The sequence below is a fragment of the Lissotriton vulgaris genome, chromosome 11 (genome assembly GCF_964263255.1).
Source record: "Lissotriton vulgaris chromosome 11, aLisVul1.2, whole genome shotgun sequence".
Classification (NCBI taxonomy): Eukaryota; Metazoa; Chordata; class Amphibia; order Caudata; family Salamandridae; genus Lissotriton; species Lissotriton vulgaris.
In genome coordinates, this window is record NC_141699.1 from 608933035 (window position 1) to 608956593 (window position 23559).

At 44.6% G+C, this 23559-nt stretch overlaps 1 protein-coding gene across 1 annotated transcript in view; it reads left to right on the forward strand.

Moving 5' to 3' along the window:
* The window catches only part of TRPC1 (transient receptor potential cation channel subfamily C member 1), a 361187-nt gene that overhangs the window by 210300 nt on the left and 127328 nt on the right, over positions 1–23559 (forward strand). Inside the window, exon 7 of the mRNA XM_086943718.1 lies at positions 22323–22659. Coding sequence (XP_086799844.1) covers positions 22323–22659 — 337 coding nt within the window. The remainder of the gene's footprint in view (positions 1–22322; positions 22660–23559) is intronic.

The following is a 23559-nucleotide window of genomic DNA, read 5'->3' on the forward strand; positions in this document are numbered from 1 at the left end:
AGTGTTTTTTCAACTTTCATGTAAATAACATGCATCTGTATGCATATAAGTATATGTATGCATGCATTTATGTTTGTATTTATATAGATATACAGATGATATATGTTTATATATGTATGTATATATATATATTCACTGAAAAAACCATAGGCTATAGACCATATATAGTTAGGAATTAGCATTTACAAAACCTTGAAAATTCACTGAAAAAAAAGACCATAGGTTATAGACCATATATAGTTAGGAATTAGCATTTACAAAACCTTGAAAATTCACTGAAAAAACCATAGGTTATAGACCATATATAGTTAGGAATTCGCATTTACAAAACCTTATTTTACTCACACTAAACCATTGAAATTCCATATATAGTTAGTTGCACTAACTATATATCGCGCACCTGCAATCCACTGCTGATGATGTCACATATTACATCATTCATGACATGGTCAGTGACATCACTGATGACATCACTGATGACATCTCAAATGACATCACTGATGACAACATCCAGTGACTGTATGTTTCTGTAAAGTTAAAATATGTCTTACATATTGAAGAATGAGTGGATGTATAAGTGTCTGGATGAAGGATTTAGTAGGTGCATGACTGACTGTATGAGTGAGTGATTAAATGTGTCTCACTGAGTGCATGGGTTAGTGACTAAACTGTCTTAATTTGTGCATCATTATGTCTGTTGGTCTGTAAACTGTTGCATGTGTTGATAAGTAGCTATATGAGTAACTATATGGGTTATTGATTGGTTGCCCAAGTATTTGTATGGGAGACTGAGTGTGTGTGTGGGTGGCTGGGAGGTGTATGACTCTGTGCATAGATGTGTGAGCAGTTGATTCACTAGATGTATGGTTTCAAAAGTGCATGTGGAAACAGCTGTATGGGCGGTTGACTGTGTGCATGAGTGTATTGGTGAGTGAATGGATATCTCAGTGCTACATGTCAAAGTAAGTACATATGTAAAACACAGTACATGTGAGAGTTGACATATATAAATAACTGTGCATAAGAGCCAGTGAATGTGTGAGTGGCTGTATGGATCATTGTGAACTTGTATCAGGGATTGTATAAGAGAGTAAATATGTGTTAGTATATGTTTGAATAAGTAAAGTTTGTATAACTGTATAGTTGAGGAAATGGAGGTGTGATTGATTCTTTGCATGACTGACTAGGTGTGTGAGTAACTCCATGGATGAGTGACAGTCTGTGAGTGTCTGTTTACACTGATTGTATCTAAGGTTATATTAGAGTCTGAAGAGGTTCATCGTATTATCATATGAATGATATCATCAGTGATGTGATCAGTAATGTCAAATGAGATGTCATCAGTGATGTCATCAGTGATGTCATTTGAGATGTCATCAGTGATGTCATTTGAGATGTCATCAGTGATGTCATCAGTGATGTCACTGACCATGTCATGAATGATGTAATATGTGACATCATCAGCAGTGGATTGCGGGTGCGCGATATATAGTTAGTGCAACTAACTATATATGGAATTTCAATGGTTTTGTGTGAGTAAAATAAGGTTTTGTAAATGCAAATTCCTAACTATATATGGTCTATAACCTATGGTTTTTTCAGTGAATTTTCAAGGTTTTGTAAATGCTAATTCCTAACTATATATGGTCTATAACCTATGGTTTTTTTCAGTGAATATATATATATATATATATATATATATATATATATATATATATATATATATATATATATATATATATATATATATATATATATATATATATTAATGACCAAAGTCTCCTGCGTGTCGCAGCTCTCCCTTAGCGTGCGCAGGAACACAAAGCACGGACCAGTTTTTACGGTGATGAAATTTTATTCGCTAGTCTGTTCCATATATATATATATGTATGCACACTTCTCCAAAACGAGGATAGAGGCCACACCAGGGAATGGCTTGGAGGGAGCTTTAATCTCGAGCACATCATATCATGGCGAATGCCTTCTTCAGCGCCAGGGTTAGTAGTAAGATCGCAGCCCAACTACCTGCTTTAAATGTCCTGCTGCATCCTGATAGATAGACATCTGCTCCGCCCCTCTAGGTCCCAAACGCTAACGCCTCCTGTCTGTTGCCTGGTACACGGCAACTACAGTTCCCAGAATGCCCCATTCCGTGTTGTGAGGCGTTGCGGTGGCGGAGCGGTCTTTCAAAATCCAACCCCCAAGTTCCTCAGTGCGCCCAATCAAGCTCTCTCCTCCAGTCCCTGACTGCAGCAACCCCCAAGTCTCCGGAAAGCAATCGGCGGTGGTAAAGCAGGAAATCCGCTTCTCCAACGTGCAGTCAATGACTACCACCCCGCCCCACATTTTTCCGAACCTGGAGTTGGACCAAGGATATCCAGGTGAGTGGAAACAAACAAATCCGCCAAAGCAGGTACCAGTAATCCAAGGTCAACTTGACGCTGCAGGGGCCCCCACGCGTGGCACTGGAAAACCACGCAACAATGTCCGCACACTTCTCCAAAACGAAGAAAGAGGCCACACCAGGGAAAGGCTTGGAGGGAGCTTTAATCTCGAGCACATCACAACATGGCGAATGCATTTCGGCTATTACTGCCTTCTTCAGCGCCAGGGTTAGTAGTAAGATCGCAGCCCAACTACCTGCTTTAAATGTTGAGGTAATTGTAATTTTTATGGTCAAGTATGTCCCCTAACGAGTACCCCATCGTCTCCATGTACGAGTTTAAAGTGCATGTAACTTCCCTCCGCAACCGAATCTGAAGACGCAAATACATTTGCGTCCAACGTTAACATGTCCTCTATCAGATCCACCATGAATGGATTGATAATTCAATTCCTAAGTATGCCATGCCACCGTCTTTACATGGTGCACTTTCACGTTTTCCTGGCTCTGCCGAGTTAGGCCCTGATTCCTGCCATTGAACCACTTTCTGTCTCTGTCTCCGAAAGCTGCAATGTGGAGATGAGGTGCATCCCTGACCTCTGCCTTACTTCCTGCCAAGCGAAGCGGTGCTTGGCTCGGCCTGGCCTGCCTGCCAAACAGTATTTTGCCTTCAAGTTATCAGTGTAGCCAGCTCAGCCTCCTCGAAAACACATTCCTGTCTAGTGATATAAGTAAACAGCTCCCCGGCTGCAGAGCAAAGGGCTAAGCCTCCCTGTCTCCTTCATGAAATTCATAGCTCCCTTTACCCTGGTAGGCCCATGGCCCCGCGCCTTGCACTTAGACACGTATGCTTTCTGTATAGAATAGCCTCTGCCCGAGAGACCTTTTACTTCAGATTACACCTACCCCAAATACAAGATATCAGACATGTTATAGGAACAGGTCGATCTGACATGCCAGACGTCTGTCTCTTCTACTAGTGCTAAAAGTCAGACCCTTAGCTTTCTCCAGATACACGTCAATCACACGTCATAACAGCTGCGCGCGCACCCAAGTTATAGTTTTCAGCTGACTCTGCAGATCTTTCTAAGTATCCACCCACTTATGACACTTTTCTGTGACGTTTCCAGCACACACCTTCGTGCACGCCTCTGTACACGCCTTTTTGCTACGCACATTCACTTGACACACCTACAGTACGCATTGCTATTGCCTCGTTATACTATATATGTCATGTACTGTTAATAAATCGTTGACATCTTTTTGCCATCATTGCATATACCCCCGAACCCTTGTATTGATGGAATTGATTTCCATGGCTCGGGTCATTCTGAATTAAAGCCCTTAAAGACTCAGACACCCCGGACTCTGCCTCTCATTTTATTGAGCTATTCTTTTACTTGTAATTATGCGGAAAATAAGTATTCGGTAAATTGTATTTACCACATAATTTGGCGCCCGAATAGGGACCCCTCCCCCACCCCACGCGCCGGAGATACGTCGCAGGCCTTGCCCCCTGCCACAGCCGTGACGGACATCTATGCGCATCTGCAGGATTGCCTGTATCTCCCTCAGGCCTACGGAGGTGACGGAGACTGCGATCGACATCCAGACGAGGCGGTGAGGAGTGCGGAGGATCCCGACCAGAGCCCAGCCGAGAGAACAGTGTCCGAGGTGTCCAGAGGCCCACCTGTCCGAAGCGTCGAGGCGCATGCGTAGTGCGCAGCAGCAGTGACGTCGTAGCGGTCCAGTCCAGTCGAGTTTCCGAGGCCTTCCGTTCCGTGCTTCCCGGTGAGTACCGTTGCTGGGGACGCATCAAGACGGGTGCATTAATTTGTATCCGGTCAAGACGGGTTTGGGTACACAGATCCGGTCTGCACTGTTTTAGCAGTGTATCTGTGCTGTTTAGCAGTACATCGAGTTATTCTTGTATTCAACGGTTCAATTTTGTTCTCGTAATAGAATTAGTGGGTAGTCAATATCTGTTCGAAATGTTTCAATGTGTTTAATGTCGTGGTATGAGTGATTGTTTGCATATTTTACTGTGTTCATTGTGTTTGTGTCCAATTTAGAGGTAGCAATGCCTTTGTTCTCGAAGTTACGACAGATAGGGACTAGGAAAGGGATACTTGAAGAAGCAGTTCCCATCCCATCCAGGGATACTCCTGGACATTTTATGTACCACAAGCATGGCTTAGATGCCATACTGTACTTAGACTTATGGGTGGATTACACCAAAGACCTGGCAGAGAATCAGAGATGGCCCGTTACAGGGACATGGGATGCCGAGTGCATCATGAGAGTAGAAGAAGCGTTATGGAAAAAGAAAGCCCGACAATCACAGAAAGATGCCATCGAATTGTGGCGCAAAGGATCACATAGACGGACAGAGAAAGCACTCAGAAAAGCAGAAAAGAGTAGAGAAGATTCCGAAAAAGCTAAAGAAAAAGATCTACTAGAAGAGGGACAGCGAGTCAAAACCGAACAACAAGAAAGACAGAGTAATGCTCTTATAACAGGACTGTATCCAGTTCTGGCCGAGGGCCGAGGGCCCAAAGCAACTTCTGAAATACCGAACGATCTGCCCCCTCCACTAGTTCCGACCAAAGTACGTCCTAAACAGACCGCAGCAGATAGTTTCCTTTCTTCCTATTTAGATGGTGAAGCTCCGGCATACGCCAATATGCCCCGACAACTGCCACTGCTGGTCCCTGCTGATCAGTCCACGACCCCTCCACGTCATCCACTTCCTGCACCTAGTGTCACTTCCCCTGCTGGTCCCATTACTCTTGGTCCTAATAACCCTTTTGGTACAGATGGGACTCGGAGTCAGTCGTCCCCGATAGATATCCCACACCCGCACCCATTGACATCAAGTCATGCTCATGGTTCCGCCTCAGGGGGTGCCTCAGGAGGCACTTCAGGAGGTCCCTATCATACTCCGCCACCCTTACGTCGAGTAACAATGAGAGAAATAGCCATGTTGCGTACACCCAAAGTAAGCCTAACCGATTATCTTATAGAGCCCATGACAGATTGTAGATACGACCCGGTACCTGGCAAGACAAGACCCATGGCGTTAGCCTCACTACGATTACGTCGTGTTACAGATTACCTGATGTTATTACCAGACATGCCAGAACATCTAGACAACATATATCATTTTGTTAGAACAGGTGAAGGACAAAAATGTGTTCGCGAAGCTATGGCACACGAGAAAGTTGAGACAAAGGGTTTGATAATGCGATTTCTGATTAATAGTTTGATAAGGGTCCTGGACCAGCCAGGCTTCTCACAGGAAGAGATGGAGGGTTTGTCGAGGTGGAGTCAGAATATTGCCGAAGGCAAACATGACAAAGAGAAATGTATAGCGGCCATGACTAGAAAGATCCGTAATGAAATTGTAGCAATACATGCCAGACGAGAGACTGACAAGCCTCTCGAGGCAGACGATAAAGCCTCCTCAGAGGAGGAAGAGCCAGAAGATTCAGCAACAACCCAAGTGCCCCCAGGCACGATAGCTTACGTAGGTAGGGCGAAACTCCCTAAACAGTATTCTCCTGCACATCCCTTTGACAGACCCATTCGTCACCTTTCCCCGATTCCAGAGCAATGTTCCCTTGAACATGTTTTCCAAGTTACTGATAGAAGCCTGAAAGAAAGAGTAGGTTATCATGAACTCACTACCTTGCGTGACCAAGAACTAGCCCGGTCCGCAGTCCAATGGGCCGGGGATGACAGTATGTATAAAGATGACTTAGTGGTTCACTTGTTTTTAAGTCTTACTCCAGAAGAACAGCGATTAGCAGGTATTTACATGGCCCAACATCTTATTGTACAGTACGAAAGTCAGCATTCTGATCCAGGTCCGTTGTATAATCTATTACAAGACTTACTCCTGCATAGATGGAGAGGCCTAGGTACTGATTTGATTAATGTAATTCTTGAACAACGCCACAAATACAGAACATTCTTGACCCCACGTTTTGTGCCTGTTCCACCCCCAGTAAACAATCCTTTTCACCTAGACAGACAGAACCCTTTACGAGAAGTACACCCCATCCGGAAACAAGACAATACATTCGAACGCGTGTATGTATATACGCCCATAACTAAAATGGAATTATTGGAAATGAAGAAAAAAATGCCTAGTCATGATAAAGATCCAGCTGGGTTCCACCGTGAAATAAAAGACATGTTACTCATGGGAGATTACACATATCCCGATATTATGAAAATTCTAAAAGTGTTATTGCCTGCCGGTACTTACGAGAAACTCAAAGAAAAAGAATGAGAGGTGGGAGGTAAAAAGATCAATTGGACTGAATTAGAAACCGAAGAAACTGGTCGAACCCCAGGTTTAGGTCTTGGGGATAAGACTAAAGCGTTACCAGGATTATTAGTGCAGGTCCTGCCAAGATTGTTGACAACTAAAAAGGAGGATTGGGATGCAATCTCAGCCTGTAAACAGAAACATGATGAAGACACTAGTGATTTTTATTCCAGATTCGAGAAATGTTTTATCATTAATAGTGGCCTGAAAACAAGTAGCGAGTCATATCCACATCTATTCGTAACCAAATTGGTTGAGAATTATTTGCCCCAGGTTAAGAACCGTGTATTGAAAGTCGAGAGCACATGGCAAGCAAATACGCCATCCCAAATGTTACAAATGTTACAATACCACCAGAACAGAATTAGAGAGGAACATGATCACGAACAGAGACGTATGAAAGACACGAAAATGAAAATGTTAGTTGCTCAGTCAGTTCCAGCAGATGGTCAGAAAAAGGGCGCGACACAGTCAAACAATTCGGCGGCTCCCGTTAAAGGGACATGCAACTATTGTAAACAGCCAGGTCATTATGTAAACGAATGTACCGTTCTGAAACACAATATCGCTACAGGTAAAACTAAAGAGAGACCACGTCCGCCCAGACAGGACCAGGTCCAACACCAGGTCCAACAACATGTTCCACAAAATGTGCAACCTATACATGTACCACAACAGACCGTAGCGGTACCACAGCCCCAACCCATTGCCGCGACTCAGCATGTCACACAACAGATGTACCAGTATGCCCAATCTGATTACCCCGATTATCAGCAGTACACATGAAACAGCCTAGAGAGGGAGGTTGGCTTGCCTCTTATTGAAGTTCCTGTAGATCAAGAGGGTCCTTATGTACATAGTCAGGTATTAGGGAAGGATAGAAAGTTTTTGATTGACACAGGGGCAAGCAGAACTACCATCAGTCACGACAAGGTCCCAGGGGCACCCCTCTCAGGCTCACAGAATGTTTCCCTTGGATTTTCAGGAAAGCCTATTGTTAACGAAGTATCAAAACCTGTTCCCCTTGCAGTTGGTCCGTTATCTCGTACTACTGATTTGCTACTTACGAAATCATGTCCAGAAAACTTGCTTGGTATAAAAACTCTGAAAGCTCTAGGAGCTGTAATTTGTTGTTCTCCGGAAGGAGTAAGGCTGTTCCTTCGTGATTTCAAGGGCCATTATGTGTTGAGAGATTTTGATCCCAGGTTACAGAATGTTCCTGCACATTTATGGGCTAAAGGCCCCACTGATGTAGGTTGTATGCACATTACACCATACCGTGTCACACTCAAGCCAGGAGTTGTACTGCCCCGAATCCGACAATACAAGTTACCACCTGATGCTGTAGTGGCTTTACTGAAAATCATTGACGAGCTCATTGCACAAGGAGTGGTTGTAGAAACCGACTCCAATGTTTGTAATTCCCCTATCATTCCGATTCTTAAACGCACTGATCCAAATGCACCTCCAGTTTATCGACTGGTGATTGATTTACGTGAATTGAATAAATGCATTGTACCACAGTATCCTGTGGTCCCGGAAATCTCTTCATTATTGACAGCTATTGATTCAGAGGCGACGTTCTTTACTGTAATCAATCTTAAGAACGCCTTCTTTAGTGTCCCCATTGATCCGGAAAGCCAGTATCTTTTCGGATTCTGTTTAAATGGCCGAAGTTTCAAATTTGCACGCGCCCCTCAAGGATTCACAGAAAGCCCCAGCATCTACAGCCAGGCATTGAAACGACAACTTGACAATATTCACATGCCTCCTAATACTGCACTATTGCAATACTTCGATGATCTATTGATCACCGCCCGAAGTGAACCAGAATGTGAGCAAGCATCACTGACAGTTTTGTTTTTCCTGGCGGACAAGGGACACAAGGTGTCTCCTTCGAAGCTGCAATTCTGTGCCCAGCAAGTGGTGTACCTTGGGCACTTGTTGTCCAAAGAGGGGAGACAGCTGACACCAGATCGTATACAGTTAATTGCACATCTTCCACAACCCAAGACACAGAAAGAAGTACGAGCCTTTATTGGACTCACTTCTTATTGCAGACAATGGATTCCACAATATGCTTTTCTAGCTAAACCACTCATACAGTTGACAACCCAAGAGGCAGCGTCTTCGGCTGTCCTCCCATGGACTCAGGAACATACACAAGCTTTTGACGAATTGAAGAAAGTCTTATGTCAAGCACCAGTTTTAGCGACACCATGTTACAGTAAACCTTTTACACTTTTTGTCACAGAACGTGATGGCACAGCATTGTCGGTTCTCACTCAGCTTCAAGCAGACAAACACAGACCGTGTGCTTATTTTTCGAGCACGTTAGATCCAGTAGCCCAGGCCTTGCCTGCGTGCTTGAAATCAGTTGCAGCAACAGCTCTAGCAATCAGACAAAGTGATTCCATTGTATTGGGACACCAATTGACAGTACAGGTTCCACACTCTGTGGAAGTTCTCCTAAACAGAACACAGACCCAACACTTGACTATAGCACGACTGACAGGTTATGAACTGACATTATTCCAACCACACATAGAAATCAGATGTTGTAATACACTGAATCCTGCTACACTTTTACCATTGAGCAGTACAGATCCTGCTCCACATGACTGCGTGGAGGTTATTGATACAATCACGAAACCCAGACAAGACTTGACAGACGTGGCTTTACCCGATCCAGACCTGACACTTTATGTGGATGGTTCATGTATGAGAACAAGTACAGGAGAGCTAGTGGCCGCATATGCAGTGACCACTGAAACTGAAGTCTTAGAAACACATCGCATTGACACCCTGTCAGCCCAAGCAGCAGAGCTCATTGCTCTGACCCAAGCCTGCATACGAGCCAAGAACCATAAAGTAAACATATACACAGATTCACGTTATGCATTTGGAGTCGTACACGACTTCGGTGTCCTCTGGCAAGAAAGAGGTTTTCTGACCTCTCACGGAGCCAAAATCCAGCACCGTCCCCTCATTCAAGCACTGTTGGAGGCAATACATTTGCCTACAGCCATAGCCATCATGAAGTATAAAGCACATACAAAGGTGACAGACAAGATTTCCCAGGGTAACGACTTTGCAGATCGGACAGCGAAACATACAGCACAGACTCATACTCATACGACTGATATGACAAAGACTGACGTATCATCACTGACACATAGCATGACAGTCAGGGACCCCGCACTAGATGTCATTGACATACAGACACATGCTACTCCAGACGAAATCAAGAAATGGGCTGAACAAGGAGGGGTCCAGACTGAACAGGGTTGGATGACGAGGGGGAAGACCACATGGTTTCTCCCCGATTCTATGGTTCAAGTTATTATCAACACTGCACACAGTCCAGCACATTTACGTGAAAAAGCCATGTTAGACAGTTTACAGAACCTCTGGTTTAACAAACATTTACGAGCAGCAGCAAAACAGAAAGTGCGTACCTGCATGATCTGTTGTCAGTTCAATCCAGGAAAAGGTGTCCCCGTGGGACAAGGTGGATTTCATCCTCCCGATCATCCTTTTGAGGTCCTCCAGATGGATTATATCCAGATGGATAGATGCAGAGGTTTTAAATATGTCCTTGTAGTTGTATGTGCCCTATCCCGATGGACAGAAGCATATCCCGTCCGAGATTACACTGCTTCGACCACTGCCAAGCAGTTGGTTTGTGAATTCTTCCCGCGGTACGGTTTGCCCCGTGTCGTGTACTCGGACAATGGTCAGCCATTCTCGTCCGAACTCATGAAGCAAGTCTCCCTTCTTTTGGGATATCAGTGGAAATTCCACTGTGTCCGACATCCCGAGGCAGCAGGTCTCGTGGAGCGTCATAACCAGACTCTGAAAACACGTCTTGCTAAAGTGTGTAAAGAGAAGGGCGTAGATTGGATAGTAGCTTTACCTGTTGCTCTTTTTTATATGCGAATGGTAGGACAGGGCTATCCCCGTATGAGGTGGTCTTCGGTAGACCTCCTAATATGTGGGGGACGCCTCTGCCGAGAAAAATCACTGATGTTGAAAGTACTATGCTGACAGATTACCTTGCTTCCTTGATGTCTGCACTACAATCATGTCGTTCACAGGTTGCAGCAGCCTTTCCAGACAACACCGAGGTGAAGCCGCACGAACTGGTCGCCGGTGATGTGGTATTAGTCCGGAATTTTGACCGGTCAAGTCCTTTGGAGCCCCGCTGGAAGGAGCCGAAGATCGTTTTGTTAACAACCCGGACTGCCGTCAAACTGGAAGGGAGGAAAACCTGGCTCCACTCGAGTCACGTGAAACGCTTCTATGGACTTCCGCCAAAGACTGATTCCCAGCCCTGCCTCATTCCAAAGACTGATACTAAACTCCCCCTGGTAAAGAACACTCCTCAGCAGGAGTTCCGAATGAAGTTGAGGTCTAGTAAGTCAGACAGTTTAATTGTTTAAGTCCCCTCCTGGGTGAAGCGGTTAGGCAGTTTCTGACAATGTACAAGTTAGACCCAAATAGAGAGAGAGATAGACAGGAGATCCTGAAAAGAAATCATTATTGTAAAAATCTCCGTAGTAGGTGCATCTGCACCCTGATTATTATGTTCCTTCTGAGTCTTACGTTAATTTGCATCAGTTTGATGTTGTATATGTATTTTCCGATTGCACATTCTTTTTCTAATGATACTGCAGAGCACATGTTTAGTGAACTACCCCCACACGAATTGTCTTACCGACTTGCGCTGCGCAACAATACATTCATTCGTATGTTACACCATTCTCACCAGATCAACAATGCTACTAACTGTTGGATATGTGGCCGACTCCCTCCCTATCAGAACTACAAGGGAGCTCTGCCCCTCTTTCCTTACCCGTTTACACATAATGGTTCCTGTGGTGCATGGTTTAGTTTAATATCTTCTTTAGACACTGAATCAAGGGTTTCCCAAGGCAAATGGATATGGGGGAACTTGAACACAGTCATGAATAAAGCATGTTTCCCAGATGAAGAAGGTCTTCCACAAATGACAGGGACCGATCTAGAAAATGAAGTGTATGGATTAGGCAATTTTACACTCAACCTCATGATTCTAAATGTTCAGTCAGAAACTAGTCCAGACTTGCCATCTATATCAGTTTTACCAGCTAAAGGTGTATTATGCGTCAGAAAGAATGGTTCAGTACATCTAGGCCATAGTGATTGTACTACTGTGGTCGAATTTAGTGATGAAGGCAAGTCTACATTCAAAGCTTCCCGACATTCCTATTTCATTTGTGGTCATACAGCTTATGTACTTTTACCTCTAGACTGGGATGGTACTTGTTTCATTGCATTCCTAGTGCCACCAGTTTTTCTAGCCCCATCTGACTATCACAGGAATTCCCGCCTCAATCTTGTTAGGCACAAAAGAGATCTTCCATTAGTTGATTTTACTGAAACCGCATGGGAACAATATACAGATTTCAATAAAGGATTCTTTCCCTATTTAGGCACTGTCTCCAATAGTAAACTGATACGCAAATTAACCAGAATTCTCGAAGCAGTAGTGAATGAGACTACTTCAGCTTTGGGCAACTTAACAGAGGAGCAGTCTGCTATGAGACTTGGTGTTCTTCAGAACCGCCTTGTCCTTGACGTCATCCTGGCCGATAGGGGCGGAGCTTGTAGAGTCATCGGATCCAGTTGTTGCGTGTTTATTCCTAATAACGCGCCATCAGTCTATAAGGCTATCACCAGACTTCACGAAATTGCCCATCAGATACACCAGAACCCAGGCTCCTGGACTTGGTCCGGTTGGCTTTGGAGTGTAATAACAGCCTGGGGATGGAAGCTATTGTCATTCCTAGGGATTATATTGGCCATAGTGTTCAGTTGTTGTTTATGTCTTCAATGTGGGCCAGCGATTTGCGGCTTGTGCGCCACAGCTTGTATTCCCCGCTCAAGTTCACATTCCCATTCCCGATTAAAGAAAGAAGAACAGATGATGTTATATGAACAAATAGATGGTCTCATGAAAATAGATATATCCTAATGGGTCCATAGGGGACAAGGAGGGAATGAGGTAATTGTAATTTTTATGGTCAAGTATGTCCCCTAACGAGTACCCCATCGTCTCCATGTACGAGTTAAAAGTGCATGTAACTTCCCTCCGCAACCGAATCTGAAGACGCAAATACATTTGCGTCCAACGTTAACATGTCCTCTATCAGATCCACCATGAATGGATTGATAATTCAGTTCCTAAGTATGCCATGCCACCGTCTTTACATGGTGCACTTTCACGTTTTCCTGGCTCTGCCGAGTTAGGCCCTGATTCCTGCCATTGAACCACTTTCTGTCTCTGTCTCCGAAAGCTGCAACGTGGAGATGAGGTGCATCCCTGACCTCTGCCTTACTTCCTGCCAAGCGAAGCGGTGCTTGGCTCGGCCTGGCCTGCCTGCCAAACAGTATTTTGCCTTCAAGTTATCAGTGTAGCCAGCTCAGCCTCCTCGAAAACACATTCCTGTCTAGTGATATAAGTAAACAGCTCCCCGGCTGCAGAGCAAAAGGCTAAGCCTCCCTGTCTCCTTCATGAAATTCATAGCTCCTGTTACCCTGGTAGGCCCATGGCCCCGCTCCTTGCACTTAGACATGTATGCTTTCTGTATTGAATAGCCTCTGCCCGAGAGACCTTTTACTTCAGATTACACCTACCCCAAATACAAGATATCAAACATGTTATAGGAACAGGTCGATCTGACATGCCAGACGTCTGTCTCTTCTACTAGTGCTAAAAGTCAGACCCTTAGCTTTCTCCAGATACACGTCAATCACACGTCATAACAGCTGCGCGCGCACCCAAGTTATAGTTTTCAGCTGACTCTGCAGATCTTTCTAAGTATCCACCCACTTATGACACTTTTCTGTGACGTTTCCAGCACACACCTTCGTGCACGCCTCTGTACACGCCTTTTTGCTACGCACATTCACTTGACACACCTACAGTATGCATTGCTATTGCCTCGTTATACTATATATGTCATGTACTGTTAATAAATCGTTGACATCTTTTTGCCATCATTGAATATACCCCCGAACCCTTGTATTGATGGAATTGATTTCCATGGCTCGAGTCATTCTGAATTAAAGCCCTTAAAGACTCAGACACCCCGGACTCTGCCTCTCATTTTATTGAGCTATTTTTTTACTTGTAATTATGCGGAAAATAAGTATTCGGTAAATTGTATTTACCACAATGTCCTGCTGCGTCCTGATGGATAGACATCTGCTCCGCCCCTCTAGGTCCCAAACGCTAACGCCTCCTGTCCGTTGCCTGGTACACGGCAACTACAGTTCCCAGAATGCCCCATTCCGTGTCGTGAGGTGTTGCGGTGGCGGAGCGGTCTTTCAAAATCTAACCCCCAAGTTCCTCAGTGCGCCCAATCAAGCTCTCTCCTCTAGTCCCTGACTGCAGCAACCCCCAAGTCTCCAGAAAGCAATCGGCGGTGGTAAAGCAGGAAATCCGCTTCTCCAACGTGCAGTCAATGACTACCACCCCGCCCCACATTTTTCCGAGCCTGGTGGTGGACCAAGGATATCCAGGTGAGTGGAAACAAACAAATCCGCCGAAGCAGGTACCAGTAATCCAAGGTCAACTTGACGCTGCAGGGGCCCCCACGCGTGGCACTGGAAAACCACGCAACAATGTCCGCACACTTCTCCAAAACGAATAAAGAGGCCACACCAGGGAAAGGCTTGGAGAGAGCTTTAATCTCGAGCACATCACATCATGACGAATGCATTTCGGCTATTACTGCCTTCTTCAGCGCCAGGGTTAGTAGTAAGATCGCAGCCCAACTACCTGCTTTAAAGGTCCTTCTGCATCCTGATGGATAGACATCTGCTCCGCCTCTCTAGGTCCCAAACGCTAACACCTCCTGTCTGTTGCCTGGTACACGGCAACTACAGTTCCCAGAATGCCCCATTTCGTGTCGTGAGGCGTTGCGGTGGCGGAGCAGTCTTTCAAAATCCAACCCCCAAGTTCCTCAGTGCGCCCAATCAAGCTCTCTCCTCTAGTCCCTGACTGCAGCAACCCCCAAGTCTCCGGAAAGCAATCGGCGGTGGTAAAGCAGGAAATCCGCTTCTCCGACGTGCATATATATATGTATGTGCGTTTTTTGTTTTGCCAATAACGTTTGTGCAGTTTGATGAATCCTCACTAAAGTTTCAAAACTAGTTTGCCACTCACTTCAGCTACTGTCTTGAAAGTTTCAGGGTGATACTTAAAGGGGGGTCCAAAAATGCGTTTCTCCTATGCAATTTCCCATAGGAATTTTATATACCGCTAAAGCCCGAACCGCTGAACGGAATTACACAAAATGTGGCAGAAAGTTAGACATTGGGCCAGAAATGTGTTTTTTTCTGATTTTGCGTAAATCCATTCAGTAGTTTTGTAAATTTTGTAAATACTAAGGGATATCCAAATTTGTATATATATGGGGTTGCGGATCCTCAGAGGATCCAACATTGTACATGCTCAAATGTTATTGGCTGCCAACAATTCAACCAAGAAGAATTAGCACCCATCCTGGTACCCTGGTTCAGCTGAGTCCCCCAAAAATGTAAAAAACAAAAGAAAGGGTAGGAATAACCTGATCCCCTAGGACTCTTGGCAGTCGGGACCCCTCCTGGGGCAAAGAGCAGTTTTTGAAAACTTTTCGGCAGGAGTCGCACTGGATCCGCAGCTCCCGCTGAAGAATCAAAGGAAGTGCAGGCTCCTTTGCTTCTCTACTAATTAGCCCCCTAGTGAGCCATCTCCCTGTGGTATGCAGGCTAACACAAAATTAAAAGATGGTGGTGCATGGGTGCTCCTCCTTGGGCATTTATGTGCCTCAGGGACCACCACCTCCCGGAGCTAATGGTAAATAAATCAGGGGGTCTTGCAGACCCCCTGTGCCCTGGGGATCACCACCTCCCTGTAGCTATTTTCTTTGTAATGAGAGGCCTCATGGACCACTCTGGCCCAGAGGACCACCACCTCCCTGGGGCCAAATTCTATTTTTAAAGTGGGAGGGGGCTGCGGAACCCCACTCTTAGGTCTTGCTCGGTCAGGGCACTGCCACCTTCACGGAGCAGGCCCTCCTATATCAAAGGAGGGGGGGCTCCATGCCCCTTCTTAAGCCAATAATGGCCCTGGGGACCACCATACCACAGGGACGGCTTCTCCTATGTCACGGGGAGCCCACCCCCGGGACATAGCTGTTTTCTATTTATTGGCAGGAGCTTTCACTGCTTCTGCCAATTCACAGCAAACACTCCACTTCCAGTAAGCTACAGCTGACCTTTCATCTGTTTTCCTGCCCGCTGTCAAGCATGCAGGCAAACAGACAAAAGGATTGCTTTCACACACATGGCCTGCATGTTTAGCAGCCCCTTGTGTGTGAAAGCAATGCCGGCTCCCACACGAGGCAGGGAGCCAGCAGGGACTGCAAAGCCCTTAAGGCTCCCCCGTGGTACCATAGCACACTGGGTGTCCTGAGGACACCCAGGACAAATGGCTGGACCACGGGAGATAGGGCCCCAGGGATGAAATCGGACCAGGGAGGGGTGGCCACACAGCCCTCTCCTGTATTAAAAATAATTAAAAGCCGGCCCCAGGGGATGGGGGCCCTGGAGCCAAAATTTGTCTTGGGAGGGGGCCCACTGCTCCCCTCACCATACAAATGTGGCCTGGCCGCACACACCCACACTCACGGACACTCATATACCTAGTCACAGACCCATTGAGACACTCTTGCACTCACTCACTCACACACTCATAGATTGCAGTTAGGAAATACAATTTAAAAAACCTTCACTAAAAAAACACTTGTACAAAACCAGTGAAATTCAACAGTTATAGTTACCTGAGCAAACTATAACTTATGCCCCTGCAATGCACTGCTTCTGACCACACATAATACATCAATCATGACATGGTCAGTGACATCACTGATGACATCATCCACTGAAGCACTGACACACCCACTCACACGCTTTATAACCTCTCATACACCCACTCACACACCCACACACCACATGTCATTTGAGATGTCATGAGTGATGTCACTGACCATGTCATGCGTGATGATATATGAGGTCTTAAGCAGTGCTTTGCGGGGGCATAAGTTATAGTTATCTCAGGTGACTGTAACTGATGAATTTCAAAGTGCTCCCATCAAGCACTGTTTATGACCTTGTGTCGTGAGTCATGGCCCGCCCCACTCTCAGCAAAGGTAATAATTAGCATATTGCACTTTGCTCATCTGCATATGTGCTATATGTACGGACTCTCTCAAGTGTCTACTTAGTGGTAGAAGGTCATAACTTTGTTCTATGTCACACCACAAAGAGGTTAGTAGATATTGTGGTAGTCCTGCTCATTCCTCCAGCCAAGGGAATGGATGAAGATGTCAGTGTGCTATTTGCTAGGTTAACGATCCAGAGCTGTGAATACGGGAAGGCTAAACATAGGAGATAGACCAGGCCTTCAAACTCCAATGCATGTCAGTGGAGTTACAGTGTCTGTTCCTGAAGAAAGAGGGCCCAAAGAGGGTGGGTAAGACGAGGAGAACAGAAGCATTAATCACTCTTCTTAATGGGTAAGTACCACAGGATGCTTCGGCTGTGTTTGATGAGCTAGGCCAGCAAAAGTTGATCCTAAGTTATTTTCTTACTTTTCATTCAATTCATGATCGGGCCAATAATTTTATGAGCTCAGGTCGTCTTAAGGCTTGGTTCACCTCCCTCATTCACTGCTCCCCTTTTCTCAGCTCTTGTTCTCTTTGACAACTTTAAAGTGTGGTGAAACAACCAGAAGGGTATCCTGGTACTGGAAGAGGACTGAAAACTGCAAGTCCAGTGGTGTGTGCACTAGAAGTAGAAGAATTGTGTCTTATTTACCTCAGCATGCTTTAAGTTTGTGTTGTCAGTCTGTTTTCGGGGACAGCTCCTCTGCTAAGGCAGAGGAACGTTGCCCCACTGCCTTCCAGCACTGCAAAAAAGGAAAAAATAAAATTATAATAACGCAAGGTTATTATAATTTTATTTTTCAGTGCTGACGCAATTTTGCGTGGCATTGCTTGGCAGCACAGTGGGGAGGAGGGGTGGCACTCTCTAAGTGCTCATGACTGTTTAGCCGGCCGTCTTGGGTCGGCCAAACAGTAATGCGCACTTTGGATGTTCTCCACCCAGGCTGTATAACAGCCTGGCTGGAGAACATGCCCAGGCTCCCATTCTCTGTCTGAGCACCGAACCACTGCGCTCAGACCAATCACAACGCTGCATTGCAGAGTTGTGAGTGGCTTAGGGGAGCCTGGGTGCTTCCTGTTCGCACAGAAGCCAGGAAGAGGACGGAGGAGAGGCAGCGGCAGCTGGCCAAACGGGTAAGTGATCTTTTTTTAAAAAAAAATCCTATCCCCATTCCCTGCCCTGCTACTGCCTCCCGGGAGCAGGCGACACTTGTGGGTATCACTGCAGAATGAGATGAAAAAAGGGGGATTTTTCTCAACTTTACTACTACTAAACTGAGAAAAATCCTAATTTTAAGACTTTCGGTATTCACAGAAGGCATTTAGGAGTCCTAAAGTTAGGAGTCCTAACTTTACTACTACTAAACTGAGAAAAATCCTAACTTTAAGACTTTCGGTATTCACAGAAGGCATTTAGGAGTCCTAAAGTTAGGAATCCTAACATTACTACTACTAAACTGATAAAAATCCTAACTTTAAGACTTTCGGTATTCACAGAAGGCATTTAGGAGTCCTAACTTCTGTGAATACCGAAATGAGTAAGTGCCTTCTGTGAATACCAAAATGAGTAAGTGTCTTCTGTGAACACCAAAATGAGTAAGTGCCTTCTGTGAATGCGAAAATGGTAGTAAGTTTAGGATTTTGTCTTAAGTTAGTTCTGTGAATCGGGCCCTCTTACTTTATTTAATAATATTTGCCTTATACAACCTGGGCTCTGCTGGAGGGAATGGCCATCAATGATGCAGAGTACCAGCTTCCAGAACTTTTTTATCAGGTGGCGGTGGGGATTGGGGGGGTGTAGTGGGGCTCGACATGTAAAAAGGTTTAGATGGGGGGCCGGCCGACAAAAGTTTGAAGACCTCTGGCCTAGTTTATATATTCAGCATGAACGCATAGTTTCTCCTCAACACTCTATTTTAGAGCTAGCCACAAGGTGGCAGAAGAATACAAGCATGTACATTTTAAAAGCCACCAACCTGGAAAACCGTAGTCACATGTAAGTAACATTCCACCGACTGCAGGTTGTGAAGCTCTACTTTCATCGTTCATAACAGCACTGGGATAGAAAAGAGCTCTGTTCTCGTATGTTACTCATCCATAATTATACATTAGCTCCAAAGATACAGAACCGTCCTGGCACAAATTAAATCTGCACCTGAGCTCTGCTGACTTTTTTCCTAACAGATATAAAATGTGGATGAAAAATGTGAAATAATATCCAGAAACGTTTTTAGTGCCTATTATTACAATTTCCATACTCAGGTAACAAGAGTTTTTAGATGGATCTGGCAGTGAGCTCAAAATGAGACAGAGAGCACAGCAAGTGCCCAATAGAAAGACTGTCGGACATTAAATAAGGGCTACTCTTCTGTCTGTGCCTAGTTTTATTTTTTTTGTGCTGGGCCGACCTGAGAATGAGGTCCCAAGTCACCAGTGTTTTGTAATTTGGCCTCATCACCATCTTTGTAGGTGAAACCTACCAGACAGCCCAAGATGTCTGAATGCAAAAGACTTATTGTGAGCTTACCATGGACCAGGAGAGGCCGGTGCGGGTAAGAGCAGTGGGGCCCCACCACCCCACCACTCTTACCTGTATGCGCTCCCCCTGCCAAGGACTTAGAGGCTTATAGCCCATCCATTGCTTAACATTGGTTAGCTTTATTGTCCCTGGCATATGCTTTCTTCTTATTTAATGACTTTCCTTGTCCCATCTTGTCCATCTTGTGTTGTCCTTCTTCCGGAGTATAACTTCTTTACAATCTCTCTAATTGGCTGGATTTCATCCTTCCACTGCTCACTTTAAAGGAAATCATGTATTCTTTTTACTTAAGCACTCCATGAGAGCGCATGTGTTGTCTCCCGGATGTGCTTCTTTCCCTGCCAAACATCTGCCCCGGGATCCGTGTTGCTGTCTCCCTCGTGTTTCTAGCTCGCTCCCTTGTATGCTTCTCCCCCTGCCAAACTCCCTGTCTCCCCCTTGGGTCTTGTTGCTTTCTCCTTTGTCTGCTTCCCTACCACCTTTGTTTAGTACTCCCTCGTGTGTTACTCTTCCTCTCCCCGCCTGCTCCCCACTGCCCTCACACCCACCAGGGGCGGCTCTAAGCTCATGGCGGCCCTGGGCAGGGAGCGTAGGTAGGGGGCCCCTGGAGCGTAGGTAGGGGGCCCCCGAAGGACCACAGGTGCGGAGGTCAGTGAAGAGGGGGGGGGGTCAGGGTGTTTGAAAGTGGAACAGAGCCGGAGGCCGATTATTATATTAAGTATATATATTGGCGTGGTGGCCCCTGGGGTTTGGTGGCCCTGTGCAGGTGCACAGCTTGCACATGCCTAAGGCCGGCCCTGCACCCACCATCTTTAAAAAAAAAAATTGGGGGGGAAGGGGGCCTGCCAGCCCCTCTGCCCTTAAAAAATGCTTTCATGCTAATTCTTTTTCTTTTTTTCACGTGCACACGCATACATCAACATGCATGGGTTTGCCTACAAAATGACACGTCTCCTGTAATGCAAGGGGAGGCACATGCACACCAGATTTCAAGGTGGTCAGGGGAATAAGACAGGGTTATGTCATCGCACCACTCCTATTTTCATTATACACAAACGGGATCGATAAAACTCTTCAGAATCTGAACACAGATGCCCCGAAAAAAGGTGCTAGACCAACCCTGCTGCTCCTGTATGCAGACAATGCAGTTCTAATCTCGAGAACTGCAAACGGATTACAGAAACTGATTGAATTTTCTCATACATGGAGCAGAGAGGCTTAAAATTAAACCTTTCCAAAACATTCGTGATGACTTGGGGCAAAGGTAGGGCTAAGAAAAGGTCCCACTATGTAAGGGATCACAAGCTAACAGAAGTTAGGAGGTTTTCCAATCTGGATATTTTATGTTCTTTTAACAGTAATTGGGCTTCTCTACATGATCAGACTAGACTTAAACTCATCAGAACCATAGAGGCGATTTTTTGATTTTGTAATAAGATAGGCAGCAAACCTATCCGTGATATGCTAAAGATTTATGGCAGTAAATACCTACCCATAGCTACCTATGGCTCAGTAGTGTGGGGCAATGCCAATCTTAATGCTTTGCAATCCTGTGAAAACTACTTTCTCTGCTGTATGCTGGCCGTACCAAGATATACCTCAACATTTCTCTTACATAAAGAATTCGATGTATCATATGTCATTGACCTAATTCAAGTAAGAGCACTGTGCTCCTGGCATAACATCTGGTGTAAGGAGGGATCAAAGTTCACCAGGTACATCATTGAGGATTGTTTAGGTTCGGAACACACTTACAAGGTTCCCTGAATCGCATACATGGACAGCTTATTAAAGAATATAGATAGAGACCTGTCGGTAAAAAATCCTACAGCCATTCTGCAATTTGGTAAAAACGATCTTAAAAACTGTATAGGGAGAACCAAAGCCAAGGAAGAGCTAGGAGAGAGGAAGCAAAAATAAGGGCATCAACATATATGGTTAGCATTGAGCCAACTGGCCTACGAAATTATTTGGTAAAAGTTACAAACACCCAAGACAGATTCTATCTGACAAGAGTGCATCTGGGCACAGTCCATGAACTGATGGCTTTCTCAAGCCTTGATGGCAGAAAATAGAACATAAATGCCCATGTGAGGGAAAAGCTAATCAGACCACGATACACTTTATGCTGTTTTGTACGTTTTACCAAGATATTAGAAAAACATTTTTATGTCCAATATTTATTGCACACAAATTCTTTTTTTATAAAGACACAGTAAAATTAATCTGTACCCTTGATAATGAATTAGCCTGCAGTGCTGTTGTTGGTTTTATAACCCGGGCCATACAAAGAAGGAAATCCCTTATACTTTTAGACCAATTAGTTTATGAAACTGAATGAAGGATGACCCTTGGCCGAAAAGTAACAACATTAATTGGGATAAAAAAGTGACGTGTACTGATGAAGATTTTAATGTAATATCATGAAATTGTAAATACAATATCATGGATTATTTTATATTATATCATATTGAAAATTAGTTTTGAACTGTTTGTACTTTTATGAATAAAAAAAAAATCAAATAAAGTTTTATGATGATGACATGGCAGCTGCTTTTTTCTCTTTTGGCCACCTTGCGCAGCATCTTCTTGATGCTGTACAGCATTGCCAAAAGGCATTGACAAAGACCTTTTCGCTTTGTCTCTGCTTGATAGTTTCTAGACACCACACAAACTGGATAACATTTTCATTTTATTTTTGCACTCTTGCTTAATTAATGTTATTGTATGTTGATTCTAGCAGGGAACTACACAGAAAGAATAAGGTCAGTTTCTAAAAACTATTTTAAATAAAATCATTTTTTTTTGTTTCAGTTTGTTTCCCAGTCCAACTGCCAACAGTTTCTCAACACCGTTTGGTTTGGTCAGATGGCAGCCTACAGGCGCAAGCACACCTGTAAGAAGATTCTGATTGTTTTGACGGTTGGTCTCTTCTGGCCAGTTCTGTCCCTCTGTTACTTGTTGTTTCCCAAATCCCGCCTTGGACGAATCATTCATACACCGTTCATGAAGTTCATAATTCACGGTGCATCATACTTCACATTCCTACTGTTACTAAACCTGTACTCCGTGGTTTATAACGAAGACAAGAAGAACACCATGGGGCCTGCCCTGGAGCGGATAGACTTTCTCCTTATAATGTGGCTGATTGGTAAGTCAAGATTCTGAAGGATCCTAAAGTAAAATTCCAAACCTGTCACAGTATGAACTTTATCATATATCCTAACCTATTAATGTGTACTGAAGTACTTTTTATCTCCATATTACACGTTACAAGGGAATGGTTCTCTTCTATAACATTGTTGATTGCTCTGGTCGGTACAGTTTTGCTGCTGTAACACAACTAGTATTTTCTAAATAGACAAAAGTCGAACATTTATTATTGATGTGTCATAACAGAAAAGAACACCACAGCAAACTGAGCAAAATGTGCGCCCTTGACAAATTGAAAGATCTGGGAAAAAGTCCCCCTGCTGTACATTATAAGGATATCGCAAGTCACCGAGGAGTTCCATGACCATATAGCGGAATGAGACTGAAGGATTGTTACATGAATTGCTCATACAAATTGGTCAGCTGATGTTGATCCAGAATCCCACTCTAATAGTAAGATAAATTCTTGAATTCACCTAAACTTCTCACCAAGTGACCACCTTCCACAGTCTTGGCAAGTAAGCAGGAAGAGCGTATTCATTGGCATATCCCCCTTTTATGTAAATTGACTTTCCCTTGTGTGAATGGATAGAGATTTAACATAGAGCACTGGCAAACCTTGGCAAGTAGTGAGCAATTGGCTGCCACATCACTGCAATTCGTATGCTCTTTGTTTGTAGACTATATTATTTGTTCCATGGCAAGGATGGTCCATATGTGATGGCAGCACTATTGATAATGCCGTATTTTCTCAGTTGGGGACTGTGGTGCGCTTAGTGGTTATAAAGAAGCACCATCACATTTACATGTCATGTTTGAACATAGCTTTCAACATTGGGGGGGCTGATTCACAAAGGTAAACTGAGCCGAAAGTCTAACTTAACGACTTTTGGTATTC